This window comes from Myxocyprinus asiaticus, chromosome 10, assembly GCF_019703515.2.
Source record: "Myxocyprinus asiaticus isolate MX2 ecotype Aquarium Trade chromosome 10, UBuf_Myxa_2, whole genome shotgun sequence".
Taxonomy (NCBI): domain Eukaryota; kingdom Metazoa; phylum Chordata; class Actinopteri; order Cypriniformes; family Catostomidae; genus Myxocyprinus; species Myxocyprinus asiaticus.
The window spans coordinates 29,748,218-29,767,819 of record NC_059353.1 but is presented as its reverse complement, the minus strand read 5'-3'; the positions used below and the strand labels follow the sequence as shown (position 1 = coordinate 29,767,819).

At 36.9% G+C, this 19,602-nt stretch overlaps 1 protein-coding gene across 1 annotated transcript in view; it reads right to left on the bottom strand.

The window, feature by feature from the left end:
- LOC127447571 (RING finger protein 17-like) overlaps positions 1 to 6,816 on the bottom strand; it is a 79,004-nt gene extending 72,188 nt beyond the window's left edge. The window contains 6 exon segments of the mRNA XM_051709522.1: positions 142 to 245; positions 515 to 595; positions 733 to 817; positions 955 to 1,052; positions 6,386 to 6,501; positions 6,762 to 6,816. Of these exon segments, the coding sequence (XP_051565482.1) occupies positions 142 to 245; positions 515 to 595; positions 733 to 817; positions 955 to 1,052; positions 6,386 to 6,501; positions 6,762 to 6,816 (539 nt within the window).
- Positions 6,817 to 19,602: the final 12,786 nt, after the last annotated feature.

Below are 19,602 nucleotides of genomic sequence, written 5' to 3'. Positions count from 1 at the left end.
TAAACATTAAACATGTAACAAATAGGCTACATCCAAAATATTGTACAACTGTCCTTGTGAAAACCTGAACTCCTGAAATAATAGCAACATCACAGATTAAATTCCTAATGTCATATCTCAAATACCACCTCGTCCACATACCGTTTCAGCAGAATGCTCCTTGCTTTATCAACGGCTTCATCAATTTCTCTGATAATTCGAGTTCTCTCTTTCCTCAGTTGATCTGGAATACCTTTGACTAAAGTCTGCACAAAAAATATCTTCACAAATTAGTAGTGTCACATATACTGCTTAAATAGTTTACTGTAAATGCGACTTTTGGCCTGCTAGGAATCTGTGCCTGTGGACTTAAGAGCTGCACAACACCTATCCTTTTCATGTTTGTTTATTTGAAATTTTGACTACATGGCTTTCTAGAATACTTGCTAGAAGCATATCAGTATTGTTGCTAACTGCTAAGATCATATCACTAGTGATTACTTTAGAAAGCTTTCTGTATTATTTCCCTTTATACCTGGTGAAGTGTATCAAGTTGATGCAGGTTTGCAGCTGCCTTCACGAGAGCTTCATCCAAAACTTTAACTACATCTGGCCTCTACACAAACAAACATACATACATACTCGCATACATGAGCTCTAACCTTAAGCTTAGAATATTCAAATGAATTTGATCTATATACTACAGTTCCAAGGTATTGCACATGGGTCATAAAAAATAAAAAGTTTGTGTACCGTTTCAGCATTCTCCTGTGTGTTGACAACTGCAGATGAGGGTGGGCTCCTAAACCTTACATATTTCTGTTTGTCTTCTGAGTGCCTAATGACAACAATTATTTTGCAATTACAATTTATTTAACTGTTGCTGCTTTTTGTTGTTGTTGTTTTATATTGATATTGGACAATAGGATCCGTAACTCAAACTTAAATTCAGTATGCAGAATAATGTGTGCGTACCCTTTCTTGGAGTTCATCCGTGCAGCATAGATTAGGCCAATGATTCTGCTGTCCACCTCTAAACCATCAACCCCTTCCTCACCAACACTGGTGTCCATCTACATTAAAATAATAAAAAAGACTCCATCTTCAACACTGCCAAGTGATGGATGGGGCAATAAGAATGGGAGGAACAGCTGTACAGCATATAAAAAATAGAAATGGGGTATCCATCAACTGAAGGCATGTTACACTGGGCAATTGGCCCTTTCAATGTAGACTGCTTTGTTGATTAAAATGGAAGTGATCTAGTTGAGAAAATACATATTACCAATGCAAGTTTGTCACTGCACAACCACAAAATAATTCTATAAGTACTTCTAATATCCCACCCAAAATGTTGTGTTTTATGTGGGCTCGCTATGGGTAAGGTTCAGCTCATAAATATTCATTAGGTTACATGCCTGGATACTCCAGGAACGTTACTAAGCAATATTAGCATGGCCTAATTAACAATTCTGAGGTAAGCCTTTGGCCTAAAAGGATTTGTAAATTCTCAACTAGTAATTTGTGAACTGTATATTTAAAGCAATAAGCCACTCAAGGCTGTGTTACATTGATTTTACCATGGGTAAGGCAATATTGTTAGGCATGATGCAAAGCAGAGTTAAAGCAATGGTTCATCTAAGAATGAAAAATAATTGACTCACCCTCATGTCGTTCCAAACTCCTGACATTCTTTTTGTTATTAACAATTTTTATTGATGACGAATCAAACAAACATAACAGGACACACGGAATCAAAACTACACGAACCTAAACCCTTCCCTCAGAACATTCCCACCCGCCGCTACCGGGTGTCTATAAAGCAACTTAATCCATCCAATAAATGTACTCCCAAACCCATACATTTCCAAAATCTTAAACATAATCCCATTCTACCATATCAAACGCATTTTTGGCATCAAGTGAGATGGCAGCGACATGATATTGATGAGACGCCTGATGTTATCAGAAGAGCTGCGGCCCCGAATAAACCCCACCTGATCTATATGTATAAGAGATGTCATAACTTTACTTACAGTTAGCCAAAATTTTTGACAATATTTTAACATCTAGTTGGATCAGGGAAATTGGACAGTAACTCTTACACTCGCTTGAATCTTTGTCCTTTTTAAGAATCAGACTGATCGAGAGAGGTCACGTGATGCCATGCGAGGAGCAGACGTGTAAACGGCGAGCTCTGCGCACTTTGTTTTTTTATTATTTTCATGTTATAAGCTGGTGAGATTTGATACACCCAGTTACATATTTGTTCTTTGAGGTAAACATGGCAAAGAAGTCAAAATCCCGATTGAAATACAGATATAATAATATTTCGTCGTGGAAAGTAGAGTTTTGGTTATTCAGGGCAAGACAGTCATACTTTGAGTTGGGGGACAAAGCAGGGAAGCTTTTGGCTAGATATATAAAGCAGAGAGAGTCTTTTTCTACCATTCCCTCAGTGAAATCTGCTGGTGGTGAAATTTTTACCTCACCATTGATATTAATAATGCTTTTAAAGAGTTCCATCTTGATCTTTATAGTTCCACGTCTTCGTCTACTGATGAAGATATTAGAAACTTTGTGGAACAATTAGAACTCCCTAAACTGACGACTGAGCAAAAAAATTATCTTGATTCTGAGATGACCTTGGAGGAGCTTGACAAGGTAATTAAGTCCTTACCTACAGGCAAGGCTCTGGGGCCAGATGGTTTTGCCGCAGAATTTTTTAGATCTGATGCTACAGAATTGGCTCCACTTTTGTTAGAAGTTTATATGGAATCATTAAAGAATGGAAAGCTTCCTCCAACCAGGACACAAGCCCGGATCAGTCTGATTCTTACAAAGGACAAAGATCCAAGTGAGTGTAAAAGTCACCATCCAATCGGAGTGGTGGTGTAGTGGACTAAAACACTGAACTGGTAAGTGGAAAGTTGTTGGTTCAATCCCCACAGCCACCACCATTGTGTCCTTGAGCAAGGCACTTAACTCCAGGTTATGCCAGGGGGATTGTCCCTGTAATCAGGGTACTGCAAGTCACTTTGGATAAAAGCGTCTGCCAAATGCATAAATGTAAATGTAATTTCCCTGATCCAGCTAGATGTAAAAATAATGTCTGAACCCAAAATTATGTATTAAGTCCCCATTCTGCTGGACAGAGTGGATTGAGAGGGAGGTTAATACGCTCGGTGACCTTTATGAAAGTGGAGTGTTGAGATCCTTTGAAAATATGGTTCAACATTTTGGGATTCCCAGATCTCAGTTCTTTAGGTATTTATAGCTGTGGCACGTTCTCTGTACTATATTTGGGAGTAGCATACACCCCCCAAAAGTGGCAGACACTCTGGGAGAGGTGATTACTGCTTTTGGAAAAGGTCACGAGGCATCAGTGTATTACTCCCTGCTAATTCAGAGTCTGGGGGATGGAGCTTTAACTTCTATCAAGAGATTATGGGAGAAAGATCTAAACTTGGTATTGGAGGAGGGAGTGTGGGCTAGGATTCTAAAAAAACTTAAAGTCTACATCTAGAGATGCAAGGGTGCGACTTAAGCAATTTATTTTACATCGATTCTATTGGACCCCCTCTAGATTGTATAGGCTTGGCCTGAAAGTCACACCCACCTGCTGACGATGCCAATCAGAACATGGAGACACAACTAGAGCACAACTATCCAAAACTATCATAACCGATATGGGATTTTTGAGACCGATACCGATTTTAGAGAGGGAAAATTCACTGATTACTGATATGGTGGTCAATATATTTAATTTTTGAGCTGGAATGAAAACAGACCTTTTCTATGTGGATTTTTCCCCGACTTTGCACCGATATGACTATGCAAAGGTACTCAGAAGGCTGCTTTCTTAAATATTTTTATCAAAGAATATTTGACATTATTATTATACATTGTCAAATCAACATCAGTATTACTGTTTAGTATCAATCAAATGCTGACCATTATAATAAACAATAAATAAAAATAAAACAAATAGCTAAATAAACATCAGTACTGTTTATTATTAGTCAAATGCTTACTATATTAATTACTGTTGATTCAAGAGAAAAACAGCGGCAGCGGTGTTGCACCGTATTCTACTATACAAGTTCAGGGGAAACTTTCAATGGTGGAAAACCAGCTTCTAAATATTACATTTTATAAATGCAACGACTGGAATTGTTCAGTTGAAGGGGGTACCAAACTGTGAATCCTGAACAAAACAGTTTGGTGACTACATGTTTACTCATTAGCTTTCACTCAGTTGACAACAATGAAAGTATCTATGTTATTAGCTAGTTAGCTATAAGCTCATTGTCACAGAGAGTAAAAGAAAGACATTGTTTATTTTACTTTCCAGCATTGTGTCTCACCAACTAGGTAACAATATAGCATGAAATCAACACTCATCAGACACAATCCATCACCGCACCATTGTCTGTTGAGCTGCAAAAAGATGCTCTGATGTTTACCTTTCAATCTGCTACATTACTGAATGCACTGACAAACTATAGCTGGCTAACAGCAAACAGACATGAGTGACATGGTTGTCAGGGACCAGGTTAATGTTATATTAGTTATATTGAAAAGGAAAAAGTATGGGGTCATTGTTTATTAAGTTTCCAGTATGTATTTCACAAACTAGTTAACTTACAGAGACACAGCTCAACACCACTCTGTCTGCAGAGCCACCTTCATCTCAGCTCTGTAAACAATGGAGTCGGAGCGCGCTCTGCTGGACAAACTACGCTATGACACCAGTTCTAAAGCTTTGTTTTCTGCATTATATGTTCTGAAAAAAAAGTTTTCATATCAGCGCATATCTGCCGATCAAATATACGCCGATACCGATATATCGGTGAAAGGCTAATATCAGCCGCCCGATATATCGGTTGGGCACTAGACACAATCCATGTTTTTTGGTGGTGTGTTATGATCCAAGAATTTTGGTTGAGGGTTCAGAATTTTATGTGTGACATACTGGACACTCTAATTTCATTTTGCCCCAGACTCTGTATTTTAGGTGATGAGGCCTCATTAATCATTAATATAGGGGATAAATATATAAAAAAAATTGGGTCCTAGCGAGTGTTATGATTGGCAGACAGATTGTTCTTAGGGGATGGAAGTCAGCTGGAGTGCCCTAATTTCAAGAGTGGTGCACAGAGATGGGGAGGGTGGCGGCATTCGAGGAAATGTCATGTAGAAGGCTAGGCAAGTTAGATTCATTTAATTAAAAAATGGGGCAGCTACTTGGCCTTCTTGGAGGGACAGTGGAGAGAGAAGTGTTGTTTTAAATGTGTGTGATTATTTGTATTTATTTTTTAAAATATTTTTCTTTTTTTGTGTGTATATTCAAGTGTGACCACAGGGATATTTGTTGAGGGTCAGGGTGGGGTTGGGGAGGGGGAAAGGGAATAACAGGGGTTAAATGTTTATTCTGTGAATATATGTTTTGCTTTTGTCAATTGTATTAATCAATAAAAACTGTTAATCAGAAAAATATATTTAAAAAGATAGGGTTTTGTTGTTATTATGTATACAGTATACACTTTGTATTGCAGAGGCTCTTGATTAAATTTAGTAATGCTTTATTGTCAGTGTGTTGCTTGGGAATATTTAATAAAAACAAATATTCAAGAGCAAGTTGAAATTGTGTACCCTATCAATGGCATGACTTTTTCTAATAACAATATGTCAAATGTATGCATGTATAAAATATGTCAGCTTAAAGTCCATCCCAAATGCACACTTTTGTAACTCATGCACCCTAATGGACTTGCTGACTAGCACCTCATCGGTCAGCACTCGCTTACCTCACCAAAGTCTGCACTCGGGGGAGGACCGCAAGAGCGTAGGGTGCCATTGAGGACTGGAACAGGGCCACAGACAAATTCTCTTATGCTTTTTGGAGCTTGACAGCCCCCAATAGTAATATTCTGTCATTATGTAGAAAAGAGCTGCTCACAAATTCTTAAATATATATAATCTTTGTTCAACAAAAGAAAGAAAATCAAACAGCTTTGGAATGTCATGAGGGTGAGTAAATGAAGACAGAATTATAATTTTTAATGAATGGTCGCTTTCACGATCACCTTAACTGGTAAAAAACACTGTAACAGCAATATTATAATAATACAAGCACTTTATATAGAATATATATTACGGGGGGAAAAAAGACTATTCTTCCGCCAAGTAATATTGGCTCGGTCGGCAACGATCCCATGTATACCTATTTGCGTTTTATAAAATCATAGTTTTATAAGAAATTTCATTTTTTATTAATGAGTAACAATACATACTAGCAACACTCATAGCACAGAATAAAATTGCCGTGGTTACAATTTGAGATAATTAACGAATGTATACACATAGAAGAAACACCGTGAGACATGAATCATTTATTCATCACCTGGCATTCCGGGCACGTGATGACGTTCTGCGGGGACTCGAGCACGCGCAAGCATGTGATGCAGAAAATATGACTGCACAACAGCACGTGCGGGAGATTCCCCAAAACTTCATCTTCTGGAGGATAAAAACATGCACCTCATTAAAATAAATACCTAAAGCATACATTATGGTCCCTATACCATGATAAAAAGATAAAAGTGGATTAAAAACGCTTTAATGCGGCAAAGGTGTAGTCACATGTTCCACGTGAATTAGGAGCATGTCAGATTAGTAATACCAAAACTGCGAATATCTGAAATTGCACAACAAAAACAATGTAATAACGTACAAATATGTTTACATCAACATAAGATCTAAGTTGTGTTGTTTGTTACCAGGTAATGTGTACGATGAGCCACAGATATTACACACAAGCTTTGTATCCGACATTTTCCACCGAAATTCACTCTCTCACTACCAGAAAACTAATGAGGTCGCACGCTAAACCACCAATCCGAATTTGCCTTTCATGTGAAGCTGTCCAATCATGGCTCTTTTTTATAAATGCATAGCTGTCTTCGATGTTCTAGCTTCCAATCAGAAGCCCCCTTTTAATTAAGTTGAGATTTCTGAAACCATCTGATAATGCCTGTTTCAGGAGTTTGAGCAGCTTTTTTTTTTGTCAGATTGTACTTATATTTTATTTTGTTGTTGTTATTTTGCAGTAGTTACATTTTGCTTACCTAAAGCGTCCATATACTATACCATTACATTTTGTCTTCACTTTTAGATTTAGAAACATCGCCCCTATTGTTAACATTAGTCAGTTCTTCTAAATTAATAAAGATTCAAATTACTAGTGGTGCTTGCTAATGTGGGATGTGAAAAATTATTGTAGAAAAAGATATAGCACTTCAACATGTGGTCAGCTTTGTCAAGATGTGGGTAATGATGCTTTTGAACAGTGTTTCTTTGTGGAATATCAGTATTAGTGTCTTATCAGTAGTACATTTTCTGGAATGAACCCTCTTATCTAAGAGGGAAAAACTTTTCTAAAACTTTTAAGCAACACAAACTGATTTCTGACTTCAACATTCTGCCCACCAACCCCACCCAAGTTTTCCTTTCTTTATCTCCTCTCTCCTGCTCTGTCTCTTCCTCAGTCTTCATCACACTCATCTTCTAACATGTCATTGTCTTTCATGACATCTTTCTCATTTACAGTCCCTCTATCACCACACCACCATTTTCATAGGCTACATCCCATGTACATGAGGTTACATTCTCACACAATTTTACAAAACTGGCATAGGCCTATATATCATCAGTTTTTTCCCCCCAAGAACAGGTGGAAGACTTTATTAAAGGACAGGGTCACCCAAAAATGAAAATTCTGTCATTATACACTTACCTTGATGCTATCCCAGATGTGTATGACTCTCTTTGTTTAGCAGAACACAAATGAAGATTTTTGGAAGAAGACAGAGCTCTGTCAGGTCCTTATAAAGGTTATAGAAGGGTGCCAGCATTTTGAGGGTTCAAAAGTCACATTTAAGCAGCATAAAAGTAATCCATGCGACTCCAGTCGATCAATGAATGTCTTCTGAAGCGAACTGATGTTTGTGTAAAAAATAAATCAATAATTTAAATGTTATTAACTTTTAAAAAGCGCTTCCTAACAGGAGCTGATGCATCACACTGCTGTCGCGTGACGTAAACACATCGTCGAGTTCATGCGTATATTCGGAAGTGGTGCTTATTTACAACAGAAGAACGAACATCACACAAGAGTTTGGCCATTTCAATCAGCATCAGAGCCCTGGATGGAAGTGCCGATTTAAAGTTAAAAATGTTTTAATTATCGACTTGTTTCTTACATAAACCTATCGATTTGCTTCAGAAGACATTCATTGATCGACTGGAGTCGCCTGGATTACTTTTATGCTGCCTAAATGTGACTTTTGGACCATCAAAATGCTGGCACCTGTGTACTTCCATTATAAGGACCTGACAGAGCTTTGTCTTCATCTAAAAATCTTCATTTGTGTTCTGCTGAAGAAACACAGTCATACACATCTGTGATGGCATCAGGGTAAGTGAATAATGACAGAATTTTAATTTTTGGGTGAACTATTCCTTTAAGACTATACTTTGTAGATCAGTCTTTATTGAAAAGAATAGCTCATTCTTACTTATGTAGAGTCATGACACTGCATAAGGATAGTTTGTCCCACTCACCATTTTCTTTTATACAGCTTTTTATTGTAATGTATTTTAATGTATAATGTTTTGTTATAATTAGGGATCTGTGCAAATGTGTGTTATGAACAAATTTTACATATTTGTAAGTATTAGCAAGTGCAATATTACAAACAGTACACTACACATTGTATATTGTGCTATTAGTGAATGGGCGCGCACACACACAAACACACACACACACACACACACACACACACACACACACTCAAGCTGATAATATACACTAGAAAATGTTGTAGTGTAGGGTGACCAGACATCACCGTTTTCCAGGGACAGTCCCGGTTTTTGGTGGCCTGTCCTTGACTGGAGCTGGCCCCGGAAATGTCCCCGTTTTTCCCGAGCGTTCAAGACAGCGTTCATAGTGAAATATTACATTGCAAGGAAGCAGCAAAGCCTACCGTGTGCTGTTTATTTTGACCAGCAGAGGGGGCTGCTCGCTATAGCAGCTTAAATTCATTCGTCTTCCTTCACTGATTATTTTTCAGGCAAGTTTTGCCATTAAGAACTGGACCAGGCAATTGAAGAGAATTATCATCTTTGTTATAAGCTTCAAATTAAGGCACATACTAGCTATTTATGTTATAAAGTTATATTGTTATGTATTTTATTACAGGTTCTGAATTCGGCGCAGGATTGTATTGAAAGTTTGGCCTTCGTAATGCGGGAATTCCCTCACAGACCACACAAACTATAACATGCTGGTTAAAAGTAGTCAAATTAATCCCCACAGATGAACAAATAAAATCAATAATTGTATCTTTAATCAGTTTGTGTTGTGTATAACAGCACTATCGGCCCACCATCCCCTCTCGCACTATTAATATTCACACACTGACTAAAGAAAGTGCCTTCTCACATATTTGCTCATTTGTTGTTTTAACATATACACAAAATAAATGTAAAATAAGAATATGACATTAATAACATAGAAAAATAAAAATGTATAATAAAATACCTGCAAAGAAATGCACAGTAAGTCAGTACATTACAGCACAGATTTGCACCTTGCAGGGAAACAAGTGAGTGAAAATGAGCACCATAAACGAACACTGAACTTGAAATGTCCCCGTTTTTCATTTCAGAAATCTGGTCACCTTATTGTAGGGTCACAATGAAATTGGCATGGTGTAACTTGTCATGTACAGGTAGGAACACCTTATAACCTGGAGTTACCCATTTATTAACAGACAGACATGCCATTCTCTCTACATTCCCATCTCTTCGCTATCTTTGTACACATCCATTCCTGAAAAATCCCTATTCACCCTTGGTTATCTGATTACTTATTTGCTTTACATACATTCTGGGAAGTATTGAAATTTGATAAATGTGAACAATTGTCACCAACAGGAATGTATCTTTTGAAAACAGTGATACTAAAGTAAAAGTTTTTACATCTGTGTATTTCGTTAACTTTTCTGTAATTTATTTCGATTTAATTTAGATTTTAGATTGTGGGTTTTTCACTGATTTAAAATTATTTAATAATTATAATAATTTCTTTGAATCACTTTTAAATGTTCAAAGTGTACTTGTATCATTAATACATTTATTATTATTATTATTATGATGTGGGTGACTGATGAAAGGCAGTTACTAAAGACTGCCACCCTACTGTAAATCAATATTGTGCCTTTGAACTGAATTTCGGGGCTCAGTAAAGATGTCTCTACCAAAAGATACCTAAAGCATCCCATAACATTTTTAATTTTCACATTTACATGACAGCTTTAATGTTTCTGTTTTAAGCAAAGGACTTACTAAATGCGGCTGCATGTAGAGACTATATGGCTGGACATAGTTTGAATGTCTACAGATTAATGGACAGTCTTATTTACAACAGAGAGGGAAGGTATGATTAGTTTGAGCAACTGTCAGTCAAATTAGCCATGTCTGGTGAGAAAAGAAGCTTAAGTTTGTCTGTCCATTTACTCCTCTCAGAGAAGGAGGGGGAAGGGGTTTGAGGAAAAACTGCAAGTACAATAATTATTCTAGAAAAAGAGAGAAGTTCAGTGGATCTTTCTTAAAATATTTGTCAAAATATATTATTGCCCAAAGACAAGCAACAAGATTTGCAGAAAGCTCTTTTACAAGGCATAAATATGATCTCCTCTCATAACTATGTAGTGCATCCGGAAAGTATTCACAGTGCTTCACTTTTTCCACATTTTGTTATGTTACAGCCTTATTCCTAAATGGATTAAATTCATTATTTTCCTCAAAATTCTACAAACAATACCCCATAATGACAACGTGAAAGAAGTTTGTTTGAAATCTTTGCAAATTTATAAAAAAAATAAATAAAAACAAACATGTACATAAGTATTCACAGCCTTTGCTCAATACTTTGTTGAAGCACCTTTGGCACCAATTACAGCCTCAAGTCTTTTTGAGTATGATGCTACAAGCTTGGCACACCTATTTTTGGGCAGTTTCTCCCATTCTTCTTTGCAGGACCTCTCAAGCTCCATCGGGTTGGATGGGGAGCATCGGTGCACAGACATTTTCAGATCTCTCCAGAGATGTTCAATCGGGTTCAAGTCTGGGCTCTGGCTGGGCCACTCATGGACATTCACAGAGTTGTCCCGGAGCCACTCCTTTGTTATCTTGGCTGTGTGCTTAGGGTCGTTGTCCTATTGGAAGATGAACCTTTGCCCCAGTCTGAGGTCCAGAGCGCTCTGGAGCAGGTTTTCATTAAGGATGTCTCTGTACATTGCTGCATTCATCTTTCCCTCGATCCTGACTAGTCTCCCAGTTCCTGCCACTGAAAAACATCCCCACAGCATGATGCTGCCACCACCATGCTTCACTGTAGGGATGGTATTGGCCAGGTGATGAGCGGTGCCTGGTTTCCTCCAGACATGACACTTGCCATTCAGGCCAAAGAGTTCAATCTTTGTTTCTCATGGTCTGAGAGTCCTTCAGGTGCCTTTTGGCAAACACCAGGCAGGCTGTCATGTGCCTTTTACTGAGGAGTGGCTTCCGTCTGGCCACTCTACCATACAGGCCTGATTGGTGAAGTGCTGCAGAGATGGTTGTTCTTCTGGAAGGTTCTCCTCTCTCCACAGAGAAACGCTAGAGCTCTGTCAGAGTGACCATCGGGTTCTTGGTCACCTCCCTGACTAAGGCCCTTCTCCCCCGATTGCTCAGTTTGGCTGGGCGGCCAGCTCTAGGAAGAGTCCTGGTGGTTCCAAACTTCTTCCATTTATGGATGATGGAGGCCACTGTGCTCATTGGGACCTTCAATGCTGCAGAAATTTTTCTGTACTCTTCCCCAGATCTGTGCCTCAATACAATCCTGTCTCGGATGTCTACAGACAATTCCTTGGACTTCATGGCTTGGTTTGTGCTCTGACATGCACTGTTAACTGTGGGACCTTATATAGACAGGTGTGTGCCTTTCCAAATCATGTCCAATCAACTGCATTTATCACAGGTGGACTCCAATCAAGTTGTAGAAACGTCTCAAGGATGATCAGTGGAAACAGGATGCACCTGAGCTCAATTTTGAGTGTCATGGCAAAGGCTGTGAATACTTATGTACATGTGATTTTTTTTCATTTTTTATTTTTAATAAATTAATAAATTAATAAAGATTTCAAACAAACTTCTTTCACGTTGTCATTATGGGGTATTGTTTGTAGAATTTTGAGGAAAATAATTAATTTAATCCATTTTGGAATAAGGCTGTAACATAACAAAATGTGGAAAAAGTGAAGCGCTGTGAATAAAAAGAACAACAAAGAATACTTTCCGGATGCACTGTAGCTATATGTTGTATCAAACAGATCTACAAACTGAGTTCCCGCCCTTTAAATCTTCCCCCAGCTGCTCTGAGACACAGACATAATCTTCTGTCCTTCAAAGTCAAAGATGATGCTGATGCTCTGCTAAATCAAGGTGTGAAGCTTGTGGGGAGTACGAGATAGCTGAACACACCCCTGGATTTTGTTTATCCACTGAAATAGAGAAAAAAAAGAGAAGTAGAGAAAGAAAGAGAAAAAAACAGGATAACTCAGAGGCGGGGGAGCAGGTGATGATATGGAAACATTGATTTGAAAAGTCTTCTAAATCACCTACACAAACTTTTTGCAAATATTTTGACTATGGGACTACAAAAAGAGCCAGGATGGCAGAGGAGAACCCGAACCAAAAGTTGTGGCGACTTTCACCATTCCAATGTAAGTATAAAGTAGATATATTGTAAATGCAGGTGCTGATGTCTGGTACACAAAACAAGATCATACACAAATTTGCAAACAGTTTATATTGCATGCATGTTCACCTATTCAGTATAATTTTAATTCAGTATAATTTTTAGTCTGATGACTTAAGTAAACATTATATCTCATGCTTCATAGACACAGCTCATTTTAGATAATATGACAGGTAATTGTCAGAGGGATTTTTTTTTTCTTTAGCATTTAATGGACATTTTATTTTATCTTTAAAAGAGGTAAAACAAATTTTTTAAAAATATTTTGTTATACAAAAAAAACCTTTCGGAAAAAACTTTGATATTTACCAATCTGACAAGTGTTGATCACATTATAACAAAACTAAGTTGTGACAATTTCTACATATCAGCTTTGATTTACAGTAAAATGCAAGTTTGTGTATATTAATGGGATGATGTCTAATTTGCATATTTTGAACATTTAAATGGTTAAAGTCTCAACACACACAAAAAAGCTTGTTTTAATGTGTATTTTAGTATTGAAAGCTTCATTTTACTATAAGGAAACATTTGAGCTTATTTACTTGAAGAATATGACTTGTAAATGTGGGTAGAATATTAAACATATACAAATACACATGCATAACATTAAATTGACTTTAAATTTGATGTTAGTTAAGTATTGATAGATTTTATAATTTAGCAATAACTATCTGTTATACATCACTCTACAATGATACCGCCCTTGATTATCACAGATGAATTAGACTGCTGAATTTGCAATCTTGTAATCTTTGTGCACTTGGGAACCTCTCATGTCTTATTAATGCAAAATATGTCATGAAGCTACCTATATATATATATATATTACAATTAATTTTACATCACAATAAAAAAATTACTGTTTCTTTGACAACTAAACTTGACTTATTAGATGTTTTCCCGACAACTGTAGCTTGTAATGGTGTGATTGAGAAGGCAATTGACTATCCATGTTGTTCTTTTTATTTGAGACACAATGGCAAAAGATTTAGCTCTTATATCTTTTATATCTTAATAATCTTATATCTTTATTTTGTAAGAGTATCATTTGGATTTGAGCAGCTACATTTAATTTTACATGACCACTTACATTCTTCAGAATATGTCAGTGAAGAAGATAAACACTATTCAGTTTAATAGCACGTTCAGATGAAATTGCAAAAAATAATGTTGTTTATGGTGATGTTTAGAACTTGCAATCAGTTTGTTGTCTGTTGTTGGAATTAGAAAAGAAACATGGTAACAACTTCAAGTGTTTATATTATTATATACTTTATTATTATATATTTATATCTCCTTTACCCTCTCTTTCTTTCTCTTATTCTCTCTTTCTTGAAGGTGAAGTCCTTATCCCAGCACAGGCAGTCTGCTCCCTCTATTATTCTAAATAAAGCTCTTACAAAGTCAAAGCCCGTCTCCAGGTATTATACCAACATTTACCAGCCCACTGTTATCTTCTGATTGTCATCTCATGAAGCTCTTTCACTATACAACCATCTCACAATCCTAGACACCTAACAATGTGTCAGCAAAATGGCTGCATAGTCTTTTACTGTCTATGTTTGAACACGTTTATCACCCTCAAATAAACCCACTTATAGCCCCACATATAGTACAATGTCACACACAGTCTGTGCTTGTGTGCATGCAAGAGACTTCTGAAGATATTTGCATTTTTCTGAAAGTAGACCATAGAGGGATGTTACAAAATGTGTGGTCTCACAACCAGTGTGCCTTGTTATCTGCATGTGTGAGAGTGTGTGAAAGTGAGAGACACAGAAAAACAGAAGCTTTCTGTTTTCAGACAATCTGTCTGAAGAGTATGTGTACTTCCAGAAATCTGCTTTTTGTAGCTAATTAATCAATGTGAAACATAAAAGAGCACACACGTCAGAAGTCTTAATTAATTTCAGACTGATTGATTGGACTTATTTTCATATGCAAACATTTACAAAAGATGCCTGGCCTGGAGATTGTCTATATTTTTACATGTGTGTGTTTCAGTACCCTTTCTGTAAGCAGGACATCATGTGTGGCCATTGATGTTGTTGTCTCTTTTCTCAGGGATTTCGTAACTAAGGTTGGTCCAGACCCTTGCACCCTGATCCAGTCAATGCTCGGCCCTTCCAGAAAGCTAATTTCCCAAGGCAATGTGCTGATGCAGATGGGCCTTCAGACTATGTTCAAATCTCTTTGAAACTCAAGAGGAGACATAAGAATACTAAGGAAACAAGAGACTTTGAGACCAAAAGTCTCTGTTTGCTTTACAAGGTTTCTTCTGTCTTGGAAAAAAAAAGTTATTGAAGAGTTCTCTTTTGTGATTGTCTGATCTTTCCTATGGGAATAAAAGAATGCAAGAATTACAAGTATTTTTTGTGTGCATCATGTCAAATGTGGTGTATCGTGCTTTATTAAAGGGATAGTTCACACAAAAATAAAACATTTCTAATCATTTACTCACCCTCATGCCATCCCAGATGTGCATGACTTTCTTTATTCTGCTGAACACAAACAAAGATTTTTAGAAGAATATTTCAGCTCTGTAGGTTCGTACAGTGCAAGTGAATGGAGGAAATAACTTTAAAGGTCCAAAAAGCAAATAAAGGCAGCATAAAAATAATCCATAAGACTCCAGTGGTTAAATCCATTGCTGTTTCTCAATGTGCATTCTTTTGTGTTCTTATGTTCTTGTGGACTCATTCTACATCAAGAACGCAAGAACAGAGAATGCAGGAAATAACCCGGATGTGTCCTTGAAATCGAGGAAGCATCGGATGGTGACATGTGGGCAAGAACTCGGTACTACGGTGGCGGATAAAGGACATTTATCGTTTTGTTTTTTCCTCAAGAGTTTCCAGCTGAAAGCTTGCAAAAGTCTGACGGCTCGTAAGAGTCGTTATACTCAGTCAACATTTGTTGTTTTTTTTGGGCATCATTTTAATACAGCAATAAACATGGAGAAAACGAGTGTTTACAGACTTTATTCTGTTAATGTGTCATTAGTCCTGCAAAACCTCACTGGTGTGATGATATTAATGCTGTCACTGGTGTGATAATACCAGTAGTTCTCTCACTAGATTCAAATGTGCTGTGACGGTTAATTGCGCAACAGGAAGATCTTAGCACATCTCAAAGCTCGCAATAGATGCGTTCTATGTCCTCCTGTCCTTCTGAGTTCATTCCTCCAAGGTAGCTTGGCAAGACTGGTCTTCATAAGAACACAAGTCCATTCTCTGCATTCTTAGAATTGAGAAACACCCCATGTCTTCAGAAGCAATATGATAAATTTGGGAATTGTTTTTACTATAAATTCTCCTCCATGCCCAGTAGGTGGCGATAAACACAAAGAGAGTAAATCGGCAAAAACAAAAGAAGAAGAATATGAAAAAGTGGAGATTTATAGTTAAAACAGACGTAAATCTTGATCTGTTTCTCCCCCACACCTCTTATATCGCTTCTGAAGATATGGATTAAACCACTGCTGTTGTATGGATTACTTTTATGAATGGCCACCATTCACTTGCATTGTATGAACCTACAAAACAGAGATATTCTTCTAAAAATCTTCGTTTGTGTTAAGCAGAAGAAAGTTATACACATCTGGGATGGCATGAGTGTGAGTAAATTAGTAAAAGAGTACATTTTTATTTTGGGTGAACTATCCCTTTAATGTTACTGCAATAATGATCCCCCCTTTATGCAAAATAACCCACACAATATAGTGGTTTACATACTGTAGGAGCAGGGTTGAGGAGTAACGGAATACATGTAACGGGATTACGTATTTAAAATACAAAATATAAGTAACTGTATTCCACTACAGTTACAATTTAAATCATTGGTAATTAGAATACAGTTACATTCAAAAAGTGTTTTGATTACTGAAGAGATTACTTTGCAATTTATTGTCATTTGTTTCATTTAATATTTAGTCCTTTCAGATGGAAAACATTTATACATATAAATTATGCGATCCAAAGTGCATTTGAACAGCGGTGAAACACTTTCTAATGATGTGTTACATTCATACGAGCAGACAGAGAAGTAAGTTTGAAGTAAGTTTGGAGCAGAAGAAATAGAAATAAACCTTGGTGTGTGAGGGGCATATCATGTCAGAGAGGAGCTTTGTCATGGGCTGGCCAACATGCAACTGTGTAGCTACTTTTAGGTACGAGAACACACTTCACCTAGCTATCTAAATGTGGACTTCCGTTGACATCTATTTATTTATTTATTTTATTTTTTTACATAATTATTTATAAGTTCATTACAATGACATTTTCTAAATCCTGTCCTGTTCATGTCATACTTTCTTCAGCACTTCAGAAGCGAAAAATAGGTGGCTCTCTCTCATTAACCGGTCAGTTCTTTTATTATTGTTATAAAATAATGTATAATACAACAACAAATAAATTAAAACTCTTATCTAACGTTTTCTCCCTCCTCTTTTTATTTAGTTGCATAAAAGAAGAGAAAGAATTTGATAATCCAAAGATAATTATACTCAAGGTAATTACAAAGGATGTTGGGAATTGTGCCTATGTAAGAAGCGATTCTTTCATGCTCTCAGGATGATGAATGATTATTTTGGAAGGGTATTGATTTAATGTGAATTTGTTTTGTCTTTCTATAGGCAAAGACTCTTTTCATCAGCAACACAGACTGCACCTCTGATGTCATTAGCAAAGCACTGCAACAGTTAGGGGTTTCGGTAAGTTATCAAGACTGCACTACTTCTACTACTAATACCACTACTACTAATAATAATATTACACATTTCTGTTGTCTTTGTACACAGGGTGGGATAAAAGATTATCAGTTGTGGGTATGTTCAAAAAAAAGATGAAACTCCATACCCTTTAATTGGTAAGTGAATTGAATAATCAGTTCACTCAGTATTGCATTTTAACTGTGCATTAATAGTTGTGCAGATGAATGGTAAAAACCACTGCCACTAATAAAAAAGTAGCCTACTAGAAAGGACATTGGCATTACTGGGGGTTTTGGACAAGGTATCATCATAATACCATACCTTTTTTGCACATTTACCATGGTAATATCATGGTATTCTTTGAAAGACCTTTGAGTACTTTTTTGTAAGGAGTGTGTGTTCCACCAGGTCATGAGTTCCCTTACAGCATTAAGATGAACCACATTCGCTCACTGCAGCAAGATGCAGGGACAGCACTGCACAGTCAAGTGGCGCTTTTGCCTATAGATACACATTGCCAGTTCTTCCTGAGGCCCAGCGAATGAGCTGCACACTTCCAGGTGAGACTGGTTATGTTCAGAATAGCATACTTCTACCATATACAACTTTTATTATTTTAGCTGTTTGCAGTAAACACAATTTTTGTATTATTTTTATTTATTTTTTGCATTGAATATCCCGATAACCTACTACATCTGCCAAAATGAGCAGTTGAGCTCTTGCAAGAAAAACTGGAAATACTGTACTACTACAATGCAAAATGCTATACTTACATTTCTATAAATATCAGCATTGGTTTTTAGAATCTTTGGATATTTTTGGAATGTAATACTAGCTTAACTATTGTTACTGCTCTCTACAGTATATTGTATTATATTTAAAAAAATATTAGGCAGCAAAGAGTGCATTTACAGTAGCGGAGTATATAGTATGCAATAGTTAGCAGTATGCTAGTATTCCATTTCAAACACAGCCACTGCTGAGTCATCATTTCATCTGGGGTTTTTATGCAGGTATGAGCAGTGGACTTGTTGTATTTTCTGGCTAAGAATGTGTAGTAAAGTCCACATTACAACAGTCATCTGTAGTTTGGACCCAAAACGGGCTGTATTTGTACTTAATGAAAACAATTACATTTTAAACCCCATTTAACCTGATGGTTTCCCTTGACAGTGTTGATGTAACACTCTCAACTAGAGATCCCTTAACAATGGGAACACATAACTTCAGAAATAGATCTTAGATTGTTAATTGTTTTGAAAAGTGAAGCACACACATCCATTTAGACACACACACACAAAACAAACAAACAAATCTGATAATTAAATTGAGCCATACACTCAAAAACAATTGTAAGATTAAAGGTATAGTTCACCCATAAATACAAATTCTCTCATAATTTACAAACCCTCGTGCCATTTCAGATTTTCTTTCTTCTGCTGAACACAAGCAAAGATTTTTAGAAGAATATTTCAGCTCTGTAGGTCCATACAATGCAAGTGAATGGTGGCCAGAACTTTGAAGGCACGAAAAGCACATAAAGGCAGCATAAAAGTAATCCATAAGACTCCAGTGGTTAAATCCAAATCTTCAGAAGTGATTTAATAGGTGTGGGTAAGAAACAGATCAATATTCAAGTCCTTTTTTACTATAAATTCTCCTCCCTGCCAAGTAGGTGGTGATATGCATGAAGACTGTGAATCGCCAAAAACAAAAGAAGAAGAATGTGAAAGTGGAAAGAGCCACATGATGCCCTGCAAAGGGCAGATGTGTGAGAGAGAGCTCTGCGCACTTTGCTAATTTTTTTATTATTTTCATGATATAATCCGGTGAAATTCGATACACCCAGTTACACATTTACTGTTTGAGGTAAACATGGCAAAGAAGTCAAAATCCTCGGGCTCCGGAGACATTAAAAGACACTTATGGGTTCAAGATGAAAGCCCAGACAGGCCTGTGGACCGGGGACTCGATTTGGATGGCGCGGCGGGAGAAGAAACCGAGGGTCAACTGTCCAACATGTCGTGATGTTGACAAAGGTACT